The sequence below is a fragment of the Battus philenor genome, unplaced genomic scaffold (assembly GCF_028537555.1).
Source record: "Battus philenor isolate CCGP_79_NKW_IND1 unplaced genomic scaffold, ilBatPhil1.0.hap1 SCAF_18, whole genome shotgun sequence".
NCBI lineage: Eukaryota > Metazoa > Arthropoda > Insecta > Lepidoptera > Papilionidae > Battus > Battus philenor.
In genome coordinates this window covers 3,226,160-3,246,992 of record NW_027181680.1, presented here as the reverse complement: position 1 = coordinate 3,246,992, position 20,833 = coordinate 3,226,160, and the positions used below count along the sequence as shown (strand labels likewise).

General features: G+C 31.8%; 1 protein-coding gene across 1 annotated transcript; it reads left to right on the top strand.

Annotated features, from left to right (window-relative positions):
* The first annotated feature begins 224 nt into the window (after window positions 1–224).
* LOC137920203 (UDP-glucosyltransferase 2-like) lies at window positions 225–20,532 on the top strand. Its single transcript, XM_068763470.1, has 8 exons — window positions 225–447; window positions 11,803–11,893; window positions 12,779–12,971; window positions 14,809–15,003; window positions 16,439–16,658; window positions 17,020–17,239; window positions 18,541–18,760; window positions 20,220–20,532. The coding sequence occupies exons 1-8, from the start codon at window positions 301–303 to the stop codon at window positions 20,500–20,502; spliced, it is 1,569 nt and encodes a 522-aa protein (XP_068619571.1). The 5' UTR covers window positions 225–300; the 3' UTR covers window positions 20,503–20,532.
* Window positions 20,533–20,833: the final 301 nt, after the last annotated feature.

Sequence of the window (20,833 nt, the reverse complement as noted above, 5' to 3'; positions counted from 1 at the left end):
TTAAAACTATTTAAATACATATTTGATTGCAGCACGAGAAAAATAATAAATTTAAAAAAATGTCTCTAACTGTAAAAAAGTTTGGCCACCCTAGTCCATAACAATAATGCACAGCCTACTGTAAAATGTTACCTATTGTCGTTTCTTAAATGCATTTATGATTGCAACGTATACTTAAGAACTAACTGTTTATTCGATATATAATAATGAATAAACACGCCTTGTATCAACCACTTGAACAAATACAGTTCAGAGTATCGGCTGACTCCGAGTTGCAAGCGCTTGTAAACAAGTTGTAAAATGCAGCTCGCTTGTTGTATACTTATTTTGTTATTTATTTTCGTCTGCGAGGCTTATAAAGTCTTAATTGTGTTTCCGGTTCCCGGTAGAAGTCACGCAATGCTCGGTGAAGGATTTGTTCGAAACCTTTTGGATGATGGACATGAGGTAATTTTATTTACATATTTTAAACAAAATTTAATACGATTCACTTTATTTATGAATTCGTTAATTTATTTATTATAATTAATTTATTAACAACTTTATTATCTTATACATATTTCTCTCTCAAGTAATTTCTAACTTTTGAACTGTTTTCGAAGTTCATATAGTATTTCGATGCTTTATTGTTTTTAATTTTATATAAATGTTCGACGAAATTTTAATAATATTTTCACTCGTATACATGTTATACACACGTTAGGTTTTTTGATGGTTGAGGCATTAAATAATTAAATAAATGAATAAATAAATAATATAAATGAAAGTAAATAAATATGTACATATTTATTTATTTTGTATCTAACGTGCATTTGATCATTTTCGTTTATTACCATACTATTATAGAGTAAGCTTAGACTCGGAATGCGATAACACTAAATATACTCCTGTGTAATAACGTAAACACTTGTAAATGTATTATTTATAAGGTGTGCAATAAAGTAAACAATAACCTTTGTCATTATCTTTGTAAATTTTTATTTAAAATTGGCTCAGAGGACAGACAGACGTACATGTTTAGATTCCAATGAGGCTGTGTGCGAAAGGCATGAAATATTTATTTATTAATTTTCGTATACTATATCGTATATTTACATGTCAACTGCCCGTTACTTGCCCATCTTCTGCGTCTATGCTAGGGTTCTATAAAAAAAATTTCTCGAGTGATAAGACCGTCAATTGTACTACATTATAATTTCTATTTTTAATGTTTTTTTTACATTAATAAGTCAACGCACGTCAAAGTTGTTAACAAAAACATAAACAAATAACATTATATTTCATCTTAATACTAATCCATACATAAATAAAAGTGAACAACGTTTTTGATTAAATCAACTATAAAAAAAGGTTTTCATTATGTAAGCATTTATGTTTTATATTATATTATTCTTTCTTTTGTATCTGTACAAGGAAAAAAATCATTAATTTGATTTATAATTGTTTTGTTTTTACTCTGCACGTTTTTATTTAAGTTTATAATCGTGTAGATGATTCATAAGAAAACGTTAAATTTTAAAAAGATTGTATCGATACCCGAATCAATGTTTTTGTACGCATTCCAAATTTATAAACATGTGGGCCTTAAACACAAGTTTTTAATCGAATAACACCATTTCAAATTTGAAATCTTTTATTATTTTAACATTATAAGTAATAACTTATTATCGGCTCAGAACGCTGTTCTACTGAGATGTGCTGGAAACTCTACAGCTCTTTTTTTAAATGAAATTTAACAGATTTTAATTCCGTTTAAATCATGAAATTAACCTTTTTTGGTAAGTTCGGTAATGACTAACAAGTGCGAAAAAATATGACAGCTCTAAAATTATTTCTAATTTAGATAAGTAGGAAGTCTGTTCGGTAAAGATGAATATAATACAAAAAATGGATGTCGTTATGCATCTTGTAAACGTATTAACTTGAGAATCGGTGTGAAAACTCAACCGGACTCTCAGAACTTTTAAGAAATTATTACCATTTGTTCAGTCGCATTTTTAATAAACGAACATGCTTTTCTTATCTTTATCTTTACTATCGACTATCGTGCTATTGTAATGGTGCATATTTACATAAGACACGATAAAATAAGTAAAGTTTTCACGAACATAAAATAAATCAGGTTATACAGGGTAATGTATATTGGTGTAAATGTATAACATCGCATTTGCCATTATTTAATTTCATTTACTCTCCATCCGAGCAGCGATAGAGAACGATACTTTAGGTTTGAATCCCGAGATGCAATCATTTGTAATTCACACTTTGTGCATTACATAGGATTGCCACTGTTCACCAACAAGCTTTCAGAGGATAGGCAGTAGCCTCTTAACCGTACTGTAATACCACAAAGTATAATGATTCAGGCGTTACTTTGCGGAAGTCCATCCTAAGTAAGAAAAGACTAATATACAGCTACTCAAAATTTAAGTGATTTTACGGTGGTAGTTGTGTAATTTGCATTGTTTGCCGCATGCGCATTTATTAGCGGACTGGCGGGCGGTGCACTTTATTGCACGACTACTGTTAGACAGCGGAAGCAGCTATATATTAGTTCTTTTCTTACCACAATGTGATGACCATTCTCCCTCCCAAGCGTGGCAATCATGGTTTATTCCCCATAGATATCTTTGGGGGAGGCATAGGCGGAAACGACTACACTGTCCAAAAATCAATGGCTTCATAAATACTACTTAACGTAAGAAAAAGCGTTTTCATAGTTCGAATAAATTCATATTAAAACTAAATATTATTTACTTATCTATTTCTGCAGACTTTGTACTGACAAACGTTATTAGTCCAGCGCTTTGCAATAAAAAAAATTAATATAACATATTTCCGACTGATCACTTAATACAGAGTGAATGAAAATAGGTGTAACAAATGTTTGTCACTCACCCTTTTGAAGCTTTTATATCTATAAAAATCATCCTGTATATACTTCAATTATGACATTAATTTCTTGACAATTTAGATACGACCTTATCGGTTACATTAGCAACTCTAAATTGCGGTTAGATTTTTGATATTTCCCTATTCGATATTCTTGATTGGTAGTGATTTATTCATATTAATAATAAAAAAGATTGGTATGGACAAAGAATGCTTTGAATCTAGATCCACCGTAATAACGAATTTTACATGATTGACCTGAAATTCAGAATGATATGAATATTTTAAACGAGTATTTTGAATATTTGCATTGTATTTATTTAACAATAAATCATAGAAACCTTTACTTATTGAATTTTGCGACACTTGACATCACGTGTTGTAATTATTTATGTCTTATTAGCCAGCTCGAAGTCATCCTCGAGAATCTTCTACATGAAGGAAACAGACGTAAGAGATTGGCAATAATAGACAGTGGAGAGGCTTTGTGTGCAGAAGTAATGGCCTTCAGATTCTATAGTAGAAACCACGGACCCGCAAATGTAACGGAGTACGTCTACCCAAGGTGGACAGACAAAGGGGAAAATGCTAAATGTCCAAGCCTCGTGAAATAATGATAAAAATAAAAAGTAATATATTATTTGCGATTTTTGTACAATATTCTAAATTTGAATTAAATCATTATAATTAAATATTTAAAAACAATTAACCATTGTGCAATAAAATTTGACGTTCTAGTAAAAAGAAAAGTTTAACATAAAAAACCCAATTCGATCATAAATTTCTGTCAAATAAGTATAAATGATATACATAGATGTTAATTTAATTCAAATTTAATCATTACCTGTTCGTTAAACTTCAAATTTATTCTAGTTCAAATTATTATTCATAATCATTTATACTTAAAGAGGCCGATTTTTTTGGTTATTTTAAATCGCATTATATAAACGAAAACACGTACCGAGTACTGTTGTGTTTTCTAGAGCTCTATAAATACCGAATATTGTACTGTGTTTGCTATAATACCTTAAGTATGGTTCGGTTATATTCCAAAAGATCGAAATTAAAAACATAAAATTTGAAAAGATTCAAAGATCCATTAAGAAATGTAAACTATGTTTTTAGACTTTCAAGGGGCTAAAAGTATATTTTTCAGTGTGTCATTGCTACATATATCTTTTCCAATGACATGTTTCAAATGCATGAATGTACACCGATACTTTCATAAGTAATAAACAACGTAAATAGAATAAATTGTAATTTACTATCCCTAGTAAACAATGCAGACTTTTTAGTGATACAATTTATTGGCCTGCCTGATTGCACTAGGAAAATAAATTTGTATTACAGATTACATAGTGATCAAATCATCCAGGTTTATTTGAAATATATATATATATATACTTATTTACTACCTCTTTTGGTCATGCCGTAACATGTGAGTGCGTAATTTCATTCATTCATATTTTTTTTTCAAGTATTCGTATATTTTTACAAGATCTTTAATGACAAATAATATTTTTCAATGCGACTTTCATTTTGAATATCGATAAATAAATCGCAAGGGCTGTTGTTGAACCTACGTTTGTTATAGGACTGGAACAACTTACATGTCTTATAGTTTTATTCTCATTATTTAAGTTAAGAGTGAATAAATTTTTTCTAGGCAATCATACCATCCTAGACCTCGTAATCGCCTAGCATCAGACGAGACACACGGGTCAAATGCTTCGCCTATAAACGATAAAAAAATTCACAATTCCGATTGCATTTCTTTAGTTCCGTATTCAAACAACATCAACGCGTTACAATAAACACTGTTCTTAGAAAATTTAAATATTTATTTGTTGAGGTTCAAATTGATTAATCGTACTTTGGCTAGCGATGAGCTAGGCATACATACACGAAAGAAGATCCTCGTGTCCTGCACTTTGAGGGCCTACGCCGAGAGTGCATACAAGGAACCGCGCGCTTCGAGATTCGCTGAAATGACTGAATGGCGATATTTCCGACCAGTTGAAAGTCGCGCACAAGTTCCAACTCTATTACCGTATCCTCGTAATGCAACCGACAACCTTGTAGATATCAATAAAACACGTCAGGCGTCATATTTGACGTAAATTTTTTATCAATTAGTCGAGTCCAAAGAAGTTGTAAAATCCAAAAGCTACCAGCGCCAAGCAGCAATCGAATATAGCCCGTATCTTCGCTCACTGTGTCTTATACGGTACCTTATAGCATAGCACATAAACCAGTAATTATAACCAATGTTAACAAAGCCACCAGTTTCTTTGCTAAATCGTACTGCGATGTTCTGTCACAGTACAGTCCACTAAATATTAAAATCAAAGCGCATCTGCGGTATATTGCCGGAGGCGCAATACAAAGCTTAAACAAAATGAAGACTGCCGGGTGAGACAGTCATAGATATATATAAAAAATATAACATTAAGATGCCATACAATAATCACATACATCTAAAAAAGTTATTTAAAATTTAAATTAATTTAAAACGTGAATAGATTTAATATTTACTATAGGTCATTTATTAAAACTGGTTTGAAAATATTACTTTTGAAGTTTCAAATAAAAAACAGCGATAGAGGACTGATAATTGCGATCTTAGATCGCGTGTTCTATTCCGGGTATACAGTGTTTATATTTCATATTTTGTGCATTAATTATATAGAATTGCCACTTCTCACAAACAAGTTTCCAGAGGATGGGTAGCAGAATTCTCAACGTAACATAATAGATTTTGCCTGAGTAAGAAAAGGACCAATATTTAGCCACTTCCGCACATGCAGTGGTAGTCGTGCAACAAAACAAATGGGCATGCGGCAAACAATGCGAACTACACCGATTAGTGCAGTGACTCTGTGTTTGGCACTAATCGGTGTAACATAACTACTGAAGATGCCCCGTGGAGGGGTGAAACAAGTGTTGAGTGATTTTACGGTGGACTTTGTTGCACGACTACCACTGCATGTGCGGAAGTGCCTAAATATTGATCCTTTTCTTACTTAGGATGGACTTCCGCAAGGTAACGCCTGATTCCATTAAATATTTTGCCTAAATGTAGTCTTATCTAATCTGTACGTGAAAAGATTTATGTATGATAACGTTACTGATGATATGATATATTAATTAGTGGGCAACTGTGTGCGATATTACAATATACTCACATATAATGCGTCTTAATTATCTTTTAATTAAATTAGATGTCAATTAATCAAAACTATTATAAAAATCATACACATTTATGTACATGTATAATAGCATAAAGAATTATATGTGATAATAAAGTACTACATGTATTACATTATACTTATATATCATTATAGTAAGTAGCTAGTAGTAGCAGCTGTTAATATATTTACAGCAGGCGCTTTTCATCTTCGTTATTTTTAACTTTATCATTTTCATTTTTCTTTTTCTTTCTCTTTTACGATATATACTTATTTCTTATTATATATCTAATATATAAAATTCTCGTGTCACGGTGTTCGAACTTGAACTCCTCTGAAACGGCTCGACCGATTTTTACCAAATTTTATATGCGTATTCAGTAGGTATGAGAATCGGCTACTATCTATTTTCCATACTATATATATCCTAAGTGATAAGGGTGGTCCACCCCTAATTTTTTTTTTTAACAAATTTTTTGGTTTTTATTTTATTATGATACAGCATACCAAAATACATACAACCTTAAATTTTCACCCCTCTACGTTTGACCCTTATTTTTTATTTGTTAATTAAAAACTTTAATTTTTTTGCAAAACAACGTTTGCGGGATCAGCTAGTACTTATATATTATTATGGGTTATGACACAAAGATACTTCGGTGTATGTGCGGAGTAACGAGGCTCGATAAAATACGCAACGAGTACGTTCGCGGTTGCCTCGGGGTACGTGACATCGCCGATAAGTTACAAGAGAGTCTGCTTAGATGGTACGGACACGTAAAGAGGAGATCTCCTGAATACATCGGGAATATCGCTATGGATCTAAACATTACTGGATCCAGAAGAAGAGGAAGACCGAAAACAAGATGGGCAGATACCATAGCGAAAGACATTACTGCCTGCAAAGAACCGCGAACGACGTGTCCAATCGCGTGAGGTGGAGAAAGAAGATAAGGAAAGCAGACCTCATGATCAGATGGGATTAATAATGCTCAGGAGAGATAGAAAGAGAGATATATATATATATACTTATTTTACCTACCTGCCTTGAACTATCTCTGCACAAACCCAAATGGTTAACGGGTAGAAAATTACTTAGGTATTAAATTCGCCGTTATACATGAATTTCATAAGACGTGTTTAAATAAAAGAAATAAATAAACAAAATTCGGGAATAAATCCATGTGCTATTGTAAAAGTGACAACAAAAAAAACAGTTTGAGTTTGTCGTGAGCTCTATAATATGAAGGCTCCTTTGACCCTCGTAACTTTATGGTGAAGGATATTATTAAGCTTCAATCCGATTGTAATTTCTATAAAATTAGATTTTCTAGCATTCTTGAGGAACTACACAAATGATCACTGTGAATGATCCGATGTGAATAACAATATGAATGAATGAATAAATATTCCTGTTGTAATTTTTTTTTATCTTATATGGCGCATATTTTAATTGACTAGCAAATAGCTACGTGTATAGGGACGTAACTTTCTCTCTTCAATTCAACATTCCATGGATCCAAAGTATTAGTGGCTGTCGCGTTGTAGGAAGAGCCGGGTTCGGTGCTCGGGGCTATCGATCCGTAACAGGTTTATGAAGGCATTTTTGCAATGCATTGACGTTCATATTCACAGATATCTCTCCCTTCCATAATATTACTTTGTATACAAAATAGAGGGCGGAGGTGTTACCACGCAAAATGGCAAGAACGATGATAGCCGAGAGTGATCAAAGAAAGAATATTTATAGGTTTATACAAATACTACAATTTACAATTCCGACCCAAACGCAACGTCAACGATCACATCACTGATGACTTCTGAATTCAAATCGTTCGAACGTCGAACGTCGAATACAAATTCAAATGCGCAAGAATTATTTGATATAAAAGTATATAACATTAGCGGCCAGGAATAGGAGCGTGAACGCATTTCTAGAGCTCATTCCAAAAAAAATTAGGACATATTAAATTTCAAAAATTAATGTAATAGATATAGCAGAGGAAATTAGAAAGTTGAATTGGTATAAACCACATAGTGCGCAGAACAGACCGTCGCTGGGGACTTGAGTGGTTGTGAAGTACTAGCAACCGGTCTTATTTGAAATGAAAAAAGACCCATACCCAGCAGTGGACATCCTATGAATAAAATAACGATGAATATTCTATTTAATTTGAAAAAAAATTAAAAAGTTTAGATACAAGTAACAAATAAAATTAACTAGATTTCGAAAATTGTGCACTCCGCGAAATTTTGATGAATAACTTAAAATACATTGAAAAATTCATACATATAAATCTAGCAGATGAAACATATCTAACTTACGTGTTTTGATGCCTTATCAAAACATCTATGACTCGCTTTTTAAGTCTATTATTTTGCTAAGCAATGCTATTAAAGTGTACATGAAATTATGTCTAAGTGCTAAGAAAATTATCACCGAGTCATTACAGGTATATAATGAACAATAAGGTTTCTATATTTGTACCCACATAAAACGAGAGAATAAAATTAACGTAATTAAATACTCTTTTGTTATTTTAAGCGCGATCGTTTGGTCACCTTGTCTTGTCTTGCGTATGTTATTTGACGGACGTTATACAGGCAGCCGGGTTAAGCTTTGTGCTCCTTCATCGATATTAAGCAAGCAGAAATTAGAGGTCCGTGAGCTAAAACTATACGCTAGCCCAGTGATTCCCAAAGGGGTCTATATCGACTCCTAGGGGTCTATGACAACCTGCAAGGGATCTACGTCAGCGAAACAAAATTTGGGGGTCCATGAAATGAAAATGGGAGTCCACGATAGTGGATCTCAACACATACACTGATAGTACCTATTTACTTACATCATACTATCTCATAATATCAAAACATTTACATTATTTATAAAAGTACCTATGAAGTAAAAAAATATTAATATGCTACGTGTATTTTACATAACAGACACAAAATTTTATTTTGAGTAGTTTTAATTCAAATTCAATTAATAAATCTATTAATTAACATGTGTTTTTACTTTAAGTTTTTAACACTAAACTTCACTGCAGTTAGAAATTTACAGAAAAACAATATCAGGTAAGTAGGGGGTCTACCCAACACGGAAAAACATGGCAAGGGGTCTACGACACAAAAAAGTTTGGGGAACTCTGCGCTAGCCGATTGTACTTCAGATACAACGATGACGTTTCCACGTAGATACATATTGTATTCGTTTGTATCATGATATTGTATTTATCATTAAATCGAAAGCATTTCATTTCACTCTTCAATTATTGTAACGTTTCATTACACTAATCGTTAAAAAATTGCGTTCAATTAAAATGCAATTATGATATAATTGTTATCAAATAACATGTCATTAACGGAATTGATATCAATGTTTATTTAAATGACGGCTATAATAACTAGTAATGATTTATAGTTTTTTTTTAAACGATAATTGTAAAATAATGTGCTCTGTGTTCCTTTTTTATTTTCTCTGTCAATATTTAACACGCTAATTTTAAAGCTATTCAATGAACAATATAACTTTTTTTTGTTTATTTAATTTGTGAAAACATAAAATTTATCATCGTTATTTTAGCCGAATAACGTCCGCAGATGGACATAAACCTTCTTTATAGTTTTCCAAAAGGAACATTAAATCGCCGGAATCAAAGCATGACACTATTTTGTAAACAAAGCTTCCATGCACATACCATCCATGTTCTCTATTCCGGGATCTTATGGCCACAGCAGTCATGTGTTCAGCTCTATATGGCCACTCCACTGCTACTTCAATTTTCCAATCTGAGAGACTGCATCAATCAATGTCTTTTGTTTTTACGATTTTCCTCTTACCTAATTCAATCTCCCTTTATAAGTTCTTTTATCTTTTACTTACTATGGTTGTCTGTAAGAGATTGCCTTGTGTGATAAGACCGTCCATTGTACTTTTCTGTATATTATTGTAAAACTTATTAAATGTATCTTATCGTGTACAATAAAGAATATTAAATAAATAAAAACTCAGCAAGAATTCCCGAGGACAGACCTCTCCATAGCTCGTTGAGCGACTTTAATCTCCCCAATGTGATTAACACGCAATAATTGCATCTTAACACGTAATTACTAAAACTATTCCGTCAGGTAGCGTGTGACAATAACAGAAGGTATTGTCTCGTTTCGGCCTTTGACCAAGCAATGAAAATTAAAAAAAAATGTCAACGTGTGTGTAATTTGTTCGTAATTTAAATTTTTAGTCATAAAGAAAAAAAAGATGTGCCGTATGCCCCTTTGCATTAGGCTACATCGTTCGACTTTCGCTGGAGGCGCATTGGTAAACCTTCATACAGCTGTATAACTATACGCATTACTGTAACAGTAAGACCATCTATGCACGTAATTGTTCCTTTTGTCGGCGAGAAAAATGCAAGCCAGGCGTTAACTATTTGGTATATATTACGTATATCATCATCCCCGTCATTATATCAACCGATTTATACCTTCTACCATGCATAGGCTGCCCCCGAAGATCGCCACGATGTACATATTTGAATATATATATATATATATATATATATATATATATATATATACATACATATATGTATATATATACATACATATATATATATGTATATTTTAAATATATATATAATAAATTAACTATGTGGTCGGTCTACCTGTAGTGGGAACCTAACTCACGCAGCGGAATCTTTAGTTTGGGCTAACACTAAAATTAAAACACGTCTGACGTTCTGATTAAATCATACCCGATAGGGTTAATATATATACATATATATATTTATACATACATTATAATTACATTGTAGTACTAAACTATTTTCTTTACTAGCAAATAGATGGTAGCGTATTGTTTAAATACATTTTTGTCGTCCTTATCATTTCAGCCACGCTTAACATAGATCTCCTATAATACATCGTGATAGCACCACGAGGGTTTCGAGGATAGCGTGTAGCATAGGCATACCCCGGGACAAGCGATTTAAAATACTGCGGTCCCCTAAATAGCGCAGACGGTCCTGTCCACCCCCTAGAGGCAGGGTATCTTGAACATCCGGAAAAAAAGATCTCCTATAGATTTATATTTTTATTTATATTAATAAGACCGATAGGTGGCAGCCGGCATTTAGTGTTTTACGACTACCTTAGGTCACGTGTCCACCTTGTGGGTGATTGTCCTGCATTGCGCGTGCCGATCTTTTTTTCTAGAACCTCAAGGCCTTAACGGCTATCTGTTCTTCGCACATTATGTGATAGAGTTTTATTTTTAAAATCTTTATACGTATAGCATAATGTATTAATTCCCAATCGGTATTTAAAAATATCGCCAAAGTTATGACTTGAAAACGACTTTACTGAATTCTTTCATCTTTTTTTACAAATTCACTAATTTTACCTATAAATATCATATTTTCATAAACGAGAAATATAATTTCCAATTAGGCTTGCATTTGCAATGTCGATAAATAAAATCGGAAGTATATATAAAATCCATTTTCAAATGGCATGTTTTGAAATGGATTTTAGAAAAACATTAACATTATTATTAACGCATCAGAAAATATAATTAAACTTTGTCTTTGACTTAGCCTTTTTTCTTTACTAAGACTCCTATTGATTATTTATATAAAAGAAAGGACAATGTCTGTCCGGTCAACTAGTAAAGAATAATTAAACAATAATTATTCCATTTATTAACACAATAAATACTCCACAGATAACATATATAACACCGTTTGTAATGAAAACAACTCATCCCAAATTAAGACAGATTGATATATCTTCCAATTTCAAACTCATGCCCACTGGTAAGTTAAATGGTTACTTTTTTTAGCATATTACTAATCATGACAGCCAACAGACGACCACTGCAAGGCGTAGACAGCTAGGGTGTTGAGGTTATAGAATGAAGACCACTGAACGTTTCCAACCAGCTATTATAAGGTCAGGGAAAGGAAGCTATTTGCAGCAGTGCACGTCCTTTGTCTGAAATGATAATGAATTAACCGCTACAAGGCGATAATAAGCAGTAAGACAAATGCGAAACATAGAAAAAGGTTTTAATATATAAACTACTTGTAGTTTATAAATTTAACAATACGGTTTATTTATTTAAAAGGAGAGTTCACACAATTAAAGTCTTAACAAAATTTAACAACGTATTCGACAACTTATTTGCGTAACAAATACTGCGTAGACAAAATCATTTGTTTAGTCGCTGAATCTTTAATCTCACTGGTCCGAGAGAGAGGTGAATTCTAAATCCACCTGTATTACATCTGAATCATTTTTAAATGAATTTTTATAGTCACTTATACTAACTTGCCTCATTTTGTTACACTAAAATTAATTTCTTCATAATTTTATACGAACATTATTTTCATGTTATTATTTACAACGATTTCAAGTAACAAAGAGCCGAAGGCGCTTAAATCTCTATAGTAACTAAGTTTAAGGGGTACCACAAGGGCCACTGCTTGAGCTTTTACCTTAGCAATTGTTTCAGCAGAAGAAAAAAATCGTTTCAATTAAAACTTCAATTTATGTTCAGAGACAAGTTATCGTCACTTTTTTTCAAGGATCGTCATTATGTACTGATAGATGCCCACCGCAAGATGAATCCAAGATGGCGACGATGACTGATTTTGCGATTCGAAAGATAATTGAAATACGTCTCTAATTTTATATTTCAGATCATTTATTTGATACCACAAACGTATTGAACAAAATATTAGACTTCACAGACCCGAGGGTAATGGTTTATTTGACTGTCGATTTTGCAAATGGAACGATAAACCATCCGGCAGTGCAGCGCTTGATCCAAGACCCTGCCGAACATTTTGATGCTGTCATCGTTGAATGGTTGTATAGCGAACTTTATTCTGGGTAAGTTAAACATTAAAACAACTATTTATAAATATAAAAATCGGTAAAAAAAACTTTCAAGTCAAACGGTTTCTTAAACGGTGTTATTTGATACACATATTGTGATGGTTGTGGTAAAATATGTACTTATTCCGCCATATTGGAACGGCGTCCATCTTGAATTTTAAATTTTGACATAATCATCGTGTTTTACTAGTGTAGCCCTTTTATTTGGTACCCATATTGAGGGGGTTAAGGAAAAATATGTAATCCGCCATTTTGTATCGGCGGCCATCTTAGATTTATAATGTTATTGATTTTATTATATTGTATTGTCATCTAAATTAAATGTGTGTACCAAATTTCAGATCAATCTGACAACGGGAAGGTGCTTAAATTTCAATTTCTAATTTTGACCCAAATAAATAAACAAATAAATTCCGTACGGGTCGAACTAAATAAAACCGTTTAATTATTACACAGATACGTGTTATATGAATTAAGATATACAGGATGATTAGTTGAAGGTGTAGATACTTTAAAGGAGTGAATGTATATCTCATTTATGCAAAATTACACAAAAATTTATAGTTTCATAAATAATAAATTAATACATTTTAAAATTAATTATTATCATTTACCTATCGAATACGAATAGAAAAATAAATTAATGCAACATATTGTCATCATATATAGCGTATCTGGTCATAAAACTTATTTATATATGATTTGTTTTCATATACTGCGTAAATCTGACTTATTTAATTTTTTTTTACAAAGAAGTTCATAATTAAAAAGTGGAATTAAGAAAATAAAGCGTAAAAAACATTTTGACTCATTCCATAAATATGAGAAAAATATGTATGTATGTAAATAAGAATATTTTTATGCAGAATGCAGTCATATCGTATGATATGTCCTTGTCGGATCAAGAAATTATTCATTATAAAGAATATCTACATATTATTTTTAAATTTATTATCCTTGACTTTTTTCTCGATCGAGATTCTTTTCTGCCTGTTAACCATTTTAGCGATGCCGAGATAAATTAATGAAATTAGTAAATATATAAGTGAAATAAAATCAAAATTAAAAATGGAAAAAATAAACAAGATATGACACACGTACACTATTTATGTATCTATAGAAATAAATAAAACTGAAGTCTCTATTTGTAATATTAAAATAACTGCTACATGCGTATGAATATATATACGGTTTCTGTAATTTTATAACTAAATGTTTTTAGATGAAAAACGCGGAAAAAAATTATAGCGACAATGCTCTCTTGATATTAAAAGCAACACAAACAATAAACAGTATGATTGGTTATAGGTACATATCTTTAAAGGGGATATAGTAAACCTCATTTGCTGCCAAAAAATATACATTCTATTCACGAATCTATAGCTTCGAAAATAATATTTTGTGAACAATATCGGAATGCAACATATTAAAATTAATTATTGTCTACTATCTTTGCAAACTTTATTCTGCCAGAAGTCATTGACCTCTGTATTTGAATAGAAAAAATAATTAATGTTACATACTTCAGAGTGATCACTTTGTATAAATACATATATTTAATAATAAGTAAGTAATAGTTTTAAAACTATTTGCTGTGAAATGAGCTATACATTTATCCATTCATAGCTTCTGGTCCAATAACCAATCATCCTGTATATAAAATAAATTATGGATAAAATCGTTTAAGGTGAGGTAATAGAGCATTTTATATATTCATTGCCGTGATCACAATTCATCATGAGAATTTACTATTTCATTGATTATACCAAAAACAACTGTATTTATATTTGTAATAAGAAGTAAAATCGTGTAACACAATAATTACTTGTAGATTTTCGTCAGTATTCAACTGTCCGCTTATTTGGTCGTCTTCTATGGAACCGCACTGGCTGGTGACAGAGCTGATAGACGAATCATTCAACCCTGCGTACAATCCTCAGCACCTTTCAGACGCTTTGCCACCTTTTAACTTCTTCGAACGAGTACAACAGTTATGGTCTATTATAAATACTAAATATTTGAAATGGTAAGTGTTTTAATTTACTTATTTAATTATACTATTTTGTTAATATTCTTTAAAAAAATATATATTAGCTATGTATCAATGAAAAGGATTACTCCCAGCGTTATGTAATTTTATTGCCATTAGGATGGTACTAGACATGTCAAATATTTCAACGTGTGAAAAGTTCTCAGTGTTACCACACTCCTTAACAAAAAGCGCGTTTACACTTAGACGTAGATATCTGAACCAACTCATCTTCTCCCGTATCGAATTCACCTCCCTATTTTTAAAACTGCCTGGATCATTCACATTTTTTATAATTTTGCATTGAAAAATAAAATATATATAAAACAATATCATTACCTATATAAATGACAAGTTTAATAATATTTTACTGTCTCTTTATTAATATGTATTATCTATAGCTACTTACTTTTTATAACAATTTTATGTATGTAAACATATAGTGATCACTATATACGCAGCAAGCTATATATTTTATACACAACTAAAGTATATTCCAAATAATGTGCACTATGGCCGGAGCCGTGCTGACTTGTAAATATGATCCTGAAGGAAAAATAGCGCTGTCATAATGATTTGTATATTGCTCGGCAGATTGAGTCAGCGTCCTTTTGATCAAAACAGTATTGCTAATAATAAAAGTTATAATAATATAATATAATTAATAATAGTTAGATATCCAATAGTTTGACTTATTACTCTATTACATGTATATACTATTGTAATAAAACTTATAACTATTATTTTGATTAAATAAAGATCTAATTCATTTATTCGTACTTTGTTGAGGGCTTTATTAATTTATGTGTGACTTACCCCGAACTAAAATATCGATGTTCCACTATCGTCGCTGTATGCCTGAACTCCAGAAACATTACCACACATAGGCCGCCCAAGCTGCTCCATCTTAGGGGAGAAGATGTACCATTCTCTTTTTAAGTAAAGGTGCGAACCTATCGTTCTTTATTTCTCAGTCTTTCCACATAATGCAAGTTACGGATTTTTTTAAGTCCAAACCAGTCAGTTCGTACAGAATACCACCACAGCAATATTACTAGAAAATAGGGAGAGAAGCGTGTCATAATCCTCTCCCTCTACGATTCCCTCTCTGCTGCAGAAGCAAAGAAAAACACTTCCATATCTACTCCGCTGCCCTCGTGCTCATCAAGCCAAGCCTGACCACCCTTAATGAGCCAACCCCACACCCCAGACTGCGCTGTAGATTCCACTTGAACCTTCACCTTCACTGTGGGCGGGTGTTTGGGAGTTGTGCTTAAGGGAAATTTCAACTGGTCAATGTAAACACGGCTTTCTAATTTCAAATATCAATAGGTGTAGCTAAATCAAACGATTAAGCGCTATCTTAACATGAATAAACAATGATATATATAAATTTTGCAAAATAATCTTTTACACAAATCCTATGTATCAGGAGACTCAGACATAAAGAAAATCGAATTTTCAACAACGCATTCGGTCCCGCTGTTGCAAATCGAGGTCGGACCTTACCGTCTTTCTATGAAGCAAAATACAACGGTTCGCTGATGTTCGGGAACTCTCATGTGTCCAGTGGAATCGCGAACAGGCTACCTCCGAATTACATCCCCATTGGGGGATATCACATAAATGAAAATACAGATCCCTTACCGGAAGTAAGTATGCCAACGTATTTTTCAATATTAAAGTTTAACTGGTAAAAACTGCTCTTAACTATAAAACAGTTTATCTTTTTACTCATTGTTGTAAAATTTACATAAAAGAATTTAAATTAAAATCTTATACTCGTACTAAGAAAGGTTCCTACATGTAAATCATATTTTGTTTTGTCTTCTTTTGTTCTCTTCTTACATATTCAATATGCTGAAAGGTCAATATTATTGTACAGATTATTGAAAATACTTATGATATTATACTGATACTTATTTAAAAAATAAGACCAAAACATAAAGATATCTTATAATTTCTTTATACCCTGAAATCTTAACATACTGTTTTTTTTAAATTAAATTTCAGAATTTACAAAAGATAACGGACGAAGCTAAGGAAGGATTCATTTACTTCAGCTTAGGTAGTATGTTAAAAAGTAGCAGGATTCCCAGCGAAATGAAAACAGGACTCTTAGAAATATTCAGCAGACTAAACCAGACAGTTATATGGAAGTTCGAAGAGTTATTACCTGATGCTCCGAAGAATGTACATATCACGCCTTGGGCTCCACAGCAAAGTATCTTGGGCAAGTCAAAATCTGTTTTTGTTTTTAGTAATCATGTTTGAACAATAGTAATAATATACTTTCGTAGAACGTTATTTAGATAGTAATTAAAAAAATGGGTTACAAATTTAAACCAACAGTACAATCAATCACAGTAATAATAATAATACTTTTACGCTACAATTTAGCTTTGTAAATAATCATAGAGATTGTATTATATTATATTATATTATATTATATTATATTATATTATATTATATTATATTATATTATATTATATTATATTATATTATATTATATTATATTATATTATATTATATTATATTATGTTATATTACATTATATTATATTGTAATACATTTTACTATATTTTATTATAAATTTCGATCACAAGTTTGATTGATTTGATTTCAACTTATCGAATTAATGTATTACACACATTCAGACACGCACGAATGCATATGCCCATATGTGGATACACTAGTTCACACATTAAAGAATAAATTAATTTTAAGTATATTGTAGTAGCATAAACAAACATCTACCTAAAATGGGATTTTCTCCTTTATATATGTTCGCATTTTAATGCTCTTAAAACAGGTTTTGCTTATAAAGACTTTTGGACAATGTCCCTCCATGGTATTTAGGTACTTCTTCATTTAAATACGTAACTATTCATATGTAATACATATATAAAAATGTAGTGAGCTTAATTATATTTCGCTGCGTATGGAGAAGAAGGCTGTCGGCTGAAGCACAATTTATGACCATTGAAGTGTACAGCCACCAACGAAACACTAATATTCTTTATTGTACACCTTAGGGCACATTTAAATAGTTTCTCAATAATATACAAAAAAGTACAAGGTGCGGTTTTATTACACAAGGTAATCTCTTACAGACAACCATAGTATGGAAAAGGTAGAAGTACTTATAATGGGTGGTTCACGTTTACAAAACATACGTATTTACAAACAAACATACATAATCATACAAATACGTATATACTTAAACATACATACATATGTATATAACATATATATTTATTATAAACAGGGTATAATACATATTGTAAATATAATACAATAATAAACAAAAACATCAAACTGATTTCGATCGCACTTGCCTCATAAAGAACAAAGAAACAAATGAAGAAAAAGAAATGTATTAACAGATAGATAAACATAGGTCTAATAAATAGTTCTTAACCATTTTCTTAAAATAAAAAGTGAGTTAGCACGTGTTATATTCAGTCATATACATAAATAAATGACAAGTTTTAATTTTAAATCGATAACTAAATATTAAATTTCACTTTCCAGCGCATCCAAATTGTAAACTCTTTATAACCCACGGCGGCTTACTTTCAATCTTGGAGTCGTTGCATTTTGCTGTACCGATAATCGGTATGCCATTTTTCGGAGACCAACCTTTGAATATCAACAGAATCGTACAGAAAGGTTTTGGAAAGAGAGTAGATTTGAATAAAGAAGTCGCTCGCAATATGGAGGCAGCTATTAAGGAAATTATTGAGGATCCCAGGTAAATAATAGTATTATGATAGATAAACCTTTGTCCTTCGGAGAACAAGCCAAAGTAGGCTTTAATGATAATGGTAAATAGATAAACACACATTTAATACACTATACAACATCGACGATATCCATAATAAATGAAGAAAAACTTATTAAGGAATCTGTTGACTTAAAATCTGGTACAATCAATTTAAAATTACATCTTTCTTATGTCAAAATTATATTAGAGCATCGCAAGGATTTTTTATTAATAATACGTATAAACTTGTAATAAAATCTATTTGTATCGGGCTGGTTTTGATGACATTGAAAAGGTAAGTAAGGACTTCTACCGCAAGGACCTGACGACAAAAAGTAGAGAGAAATCGGTTAGAATTACTCAATAAAAGATGTGTACGGGTGCCGTTGATGAACAAGATGGCTAAAATAAAATATTTTGATCAGGTAGTCGACCGTGTATTGCATTGGGAGGTTTAATACGAAAAGGGGATAATTCTACATTACATATCAGTTAAGCAGTAGATGCATGCGCGCCACTTGGCCAAAATTAGAACTATTACAAATTGATTGCCTATTAGTAGATATTATTTGCTTATTTAACTAGTCCCCTAGATGGCGCTAATAAGCGCTTTTTGATACGTTACTGTTAACAGTAACAAGATGTGTGATCTTTGTAGTTCGGCCTCGTATTCCTTATGATTACTTAAGTGCCAAAGAATTAAAAAACTAAATATAAAATTTACACAGACTACGTGATGGCTTAGATCCGTATCTTCTCTGTGTGAAGTGACTCGTATCTAAAAACTCCATCTCAAAGCGCGTAATTTTTGTGTGGGCATTGCAATCATTAAACCACGTAAATATTAATATTACGTAAGAAAAGGACCAATCTTTAGCCAGAGTGACTCTGTGTCTGGCACTAATCGGTGTAACATAACTCCTGAGGATGCCCCGTGGAGGGATGAAACACGTGTTGAGTGATTCGGTGGCAGTTGTGTAATTCGCATTGTTTGCCGCATACGCATTTATCAGCGGGCTGGCGAGCGGTGCACTTTGTTGCAGGACTACTACTTATTTAGGATAGACTTCCGCAAGGTAACGCCTGATTCTATTAAATATTAATATTACGTATCAGATCCGATACAATCCAAACTCTAGTTGGGTAACGATCGACAAAACAGACGCTAAATGCGAGCAGTGCAAGGTCGATCATCGTGGCGAACTTTGACGGAGGCCTGTCCTTGTTGTGGGCGTCTATCAACAGACGAGATGGTGATGATACTCCAACCCTTTGGATAAGCATCATCTGCGCCAACAAGACCACGGAATTTCTAAATCCAGTTAATAAACAGTGTCCGTATAAAAAGGAGTAGTAAATCTTCTTGTAAATAGTTCATTTATCACTTCAATTATTTCCTCATTTTATTATAAATATCCAATTCGAAAAAACAAAAATCGTTTTTCAGGTACGCCGAAAAAGCGAAAGAATATTCTTATATCTACCACGATCGATTAATATCGCCTCAAAAAGAAGTGAAGCAGTGGGTACGGCATGTGATACGGACACAAGGCGCCCCTCACCTCCGTTCTCCTGGATTTCTTGTGCCCTGGTACCAGAAAATGTATCTCGACCTTGCAGTTGTAATCATTGTTGCGTTATATTTAACAATTAACTTTACGATAATGTTATTAACACGTATTATAGTTTTAGGAAGAAATTTTAGAAGGTATAAACAAAAATTATTGTAAATTATTATGTTAAATAAAATATTTTTTGCATGTTACGACTTTCTTTTAAATATTTTTCTTTTATTTTTTGTATTCTTTATTGAAGACATATTTGTATTTATACAAACAAAAAAGAATACTGTCCTTAAGTGAGGATAACTCGTGATAAGAGTTTTATTCAAACAAACACGTTTACTTAACCATTTTATTTTTTTATGAATAGAATGTGTGTACATTATTTATACATATATAAAATGTACATAACCGGTAAATTATTGACAACTGTCTTATTATTAACAGAAAACATAGTTATATAATTAATTTAAAAAAATATAATAAATCGTTTATTTAA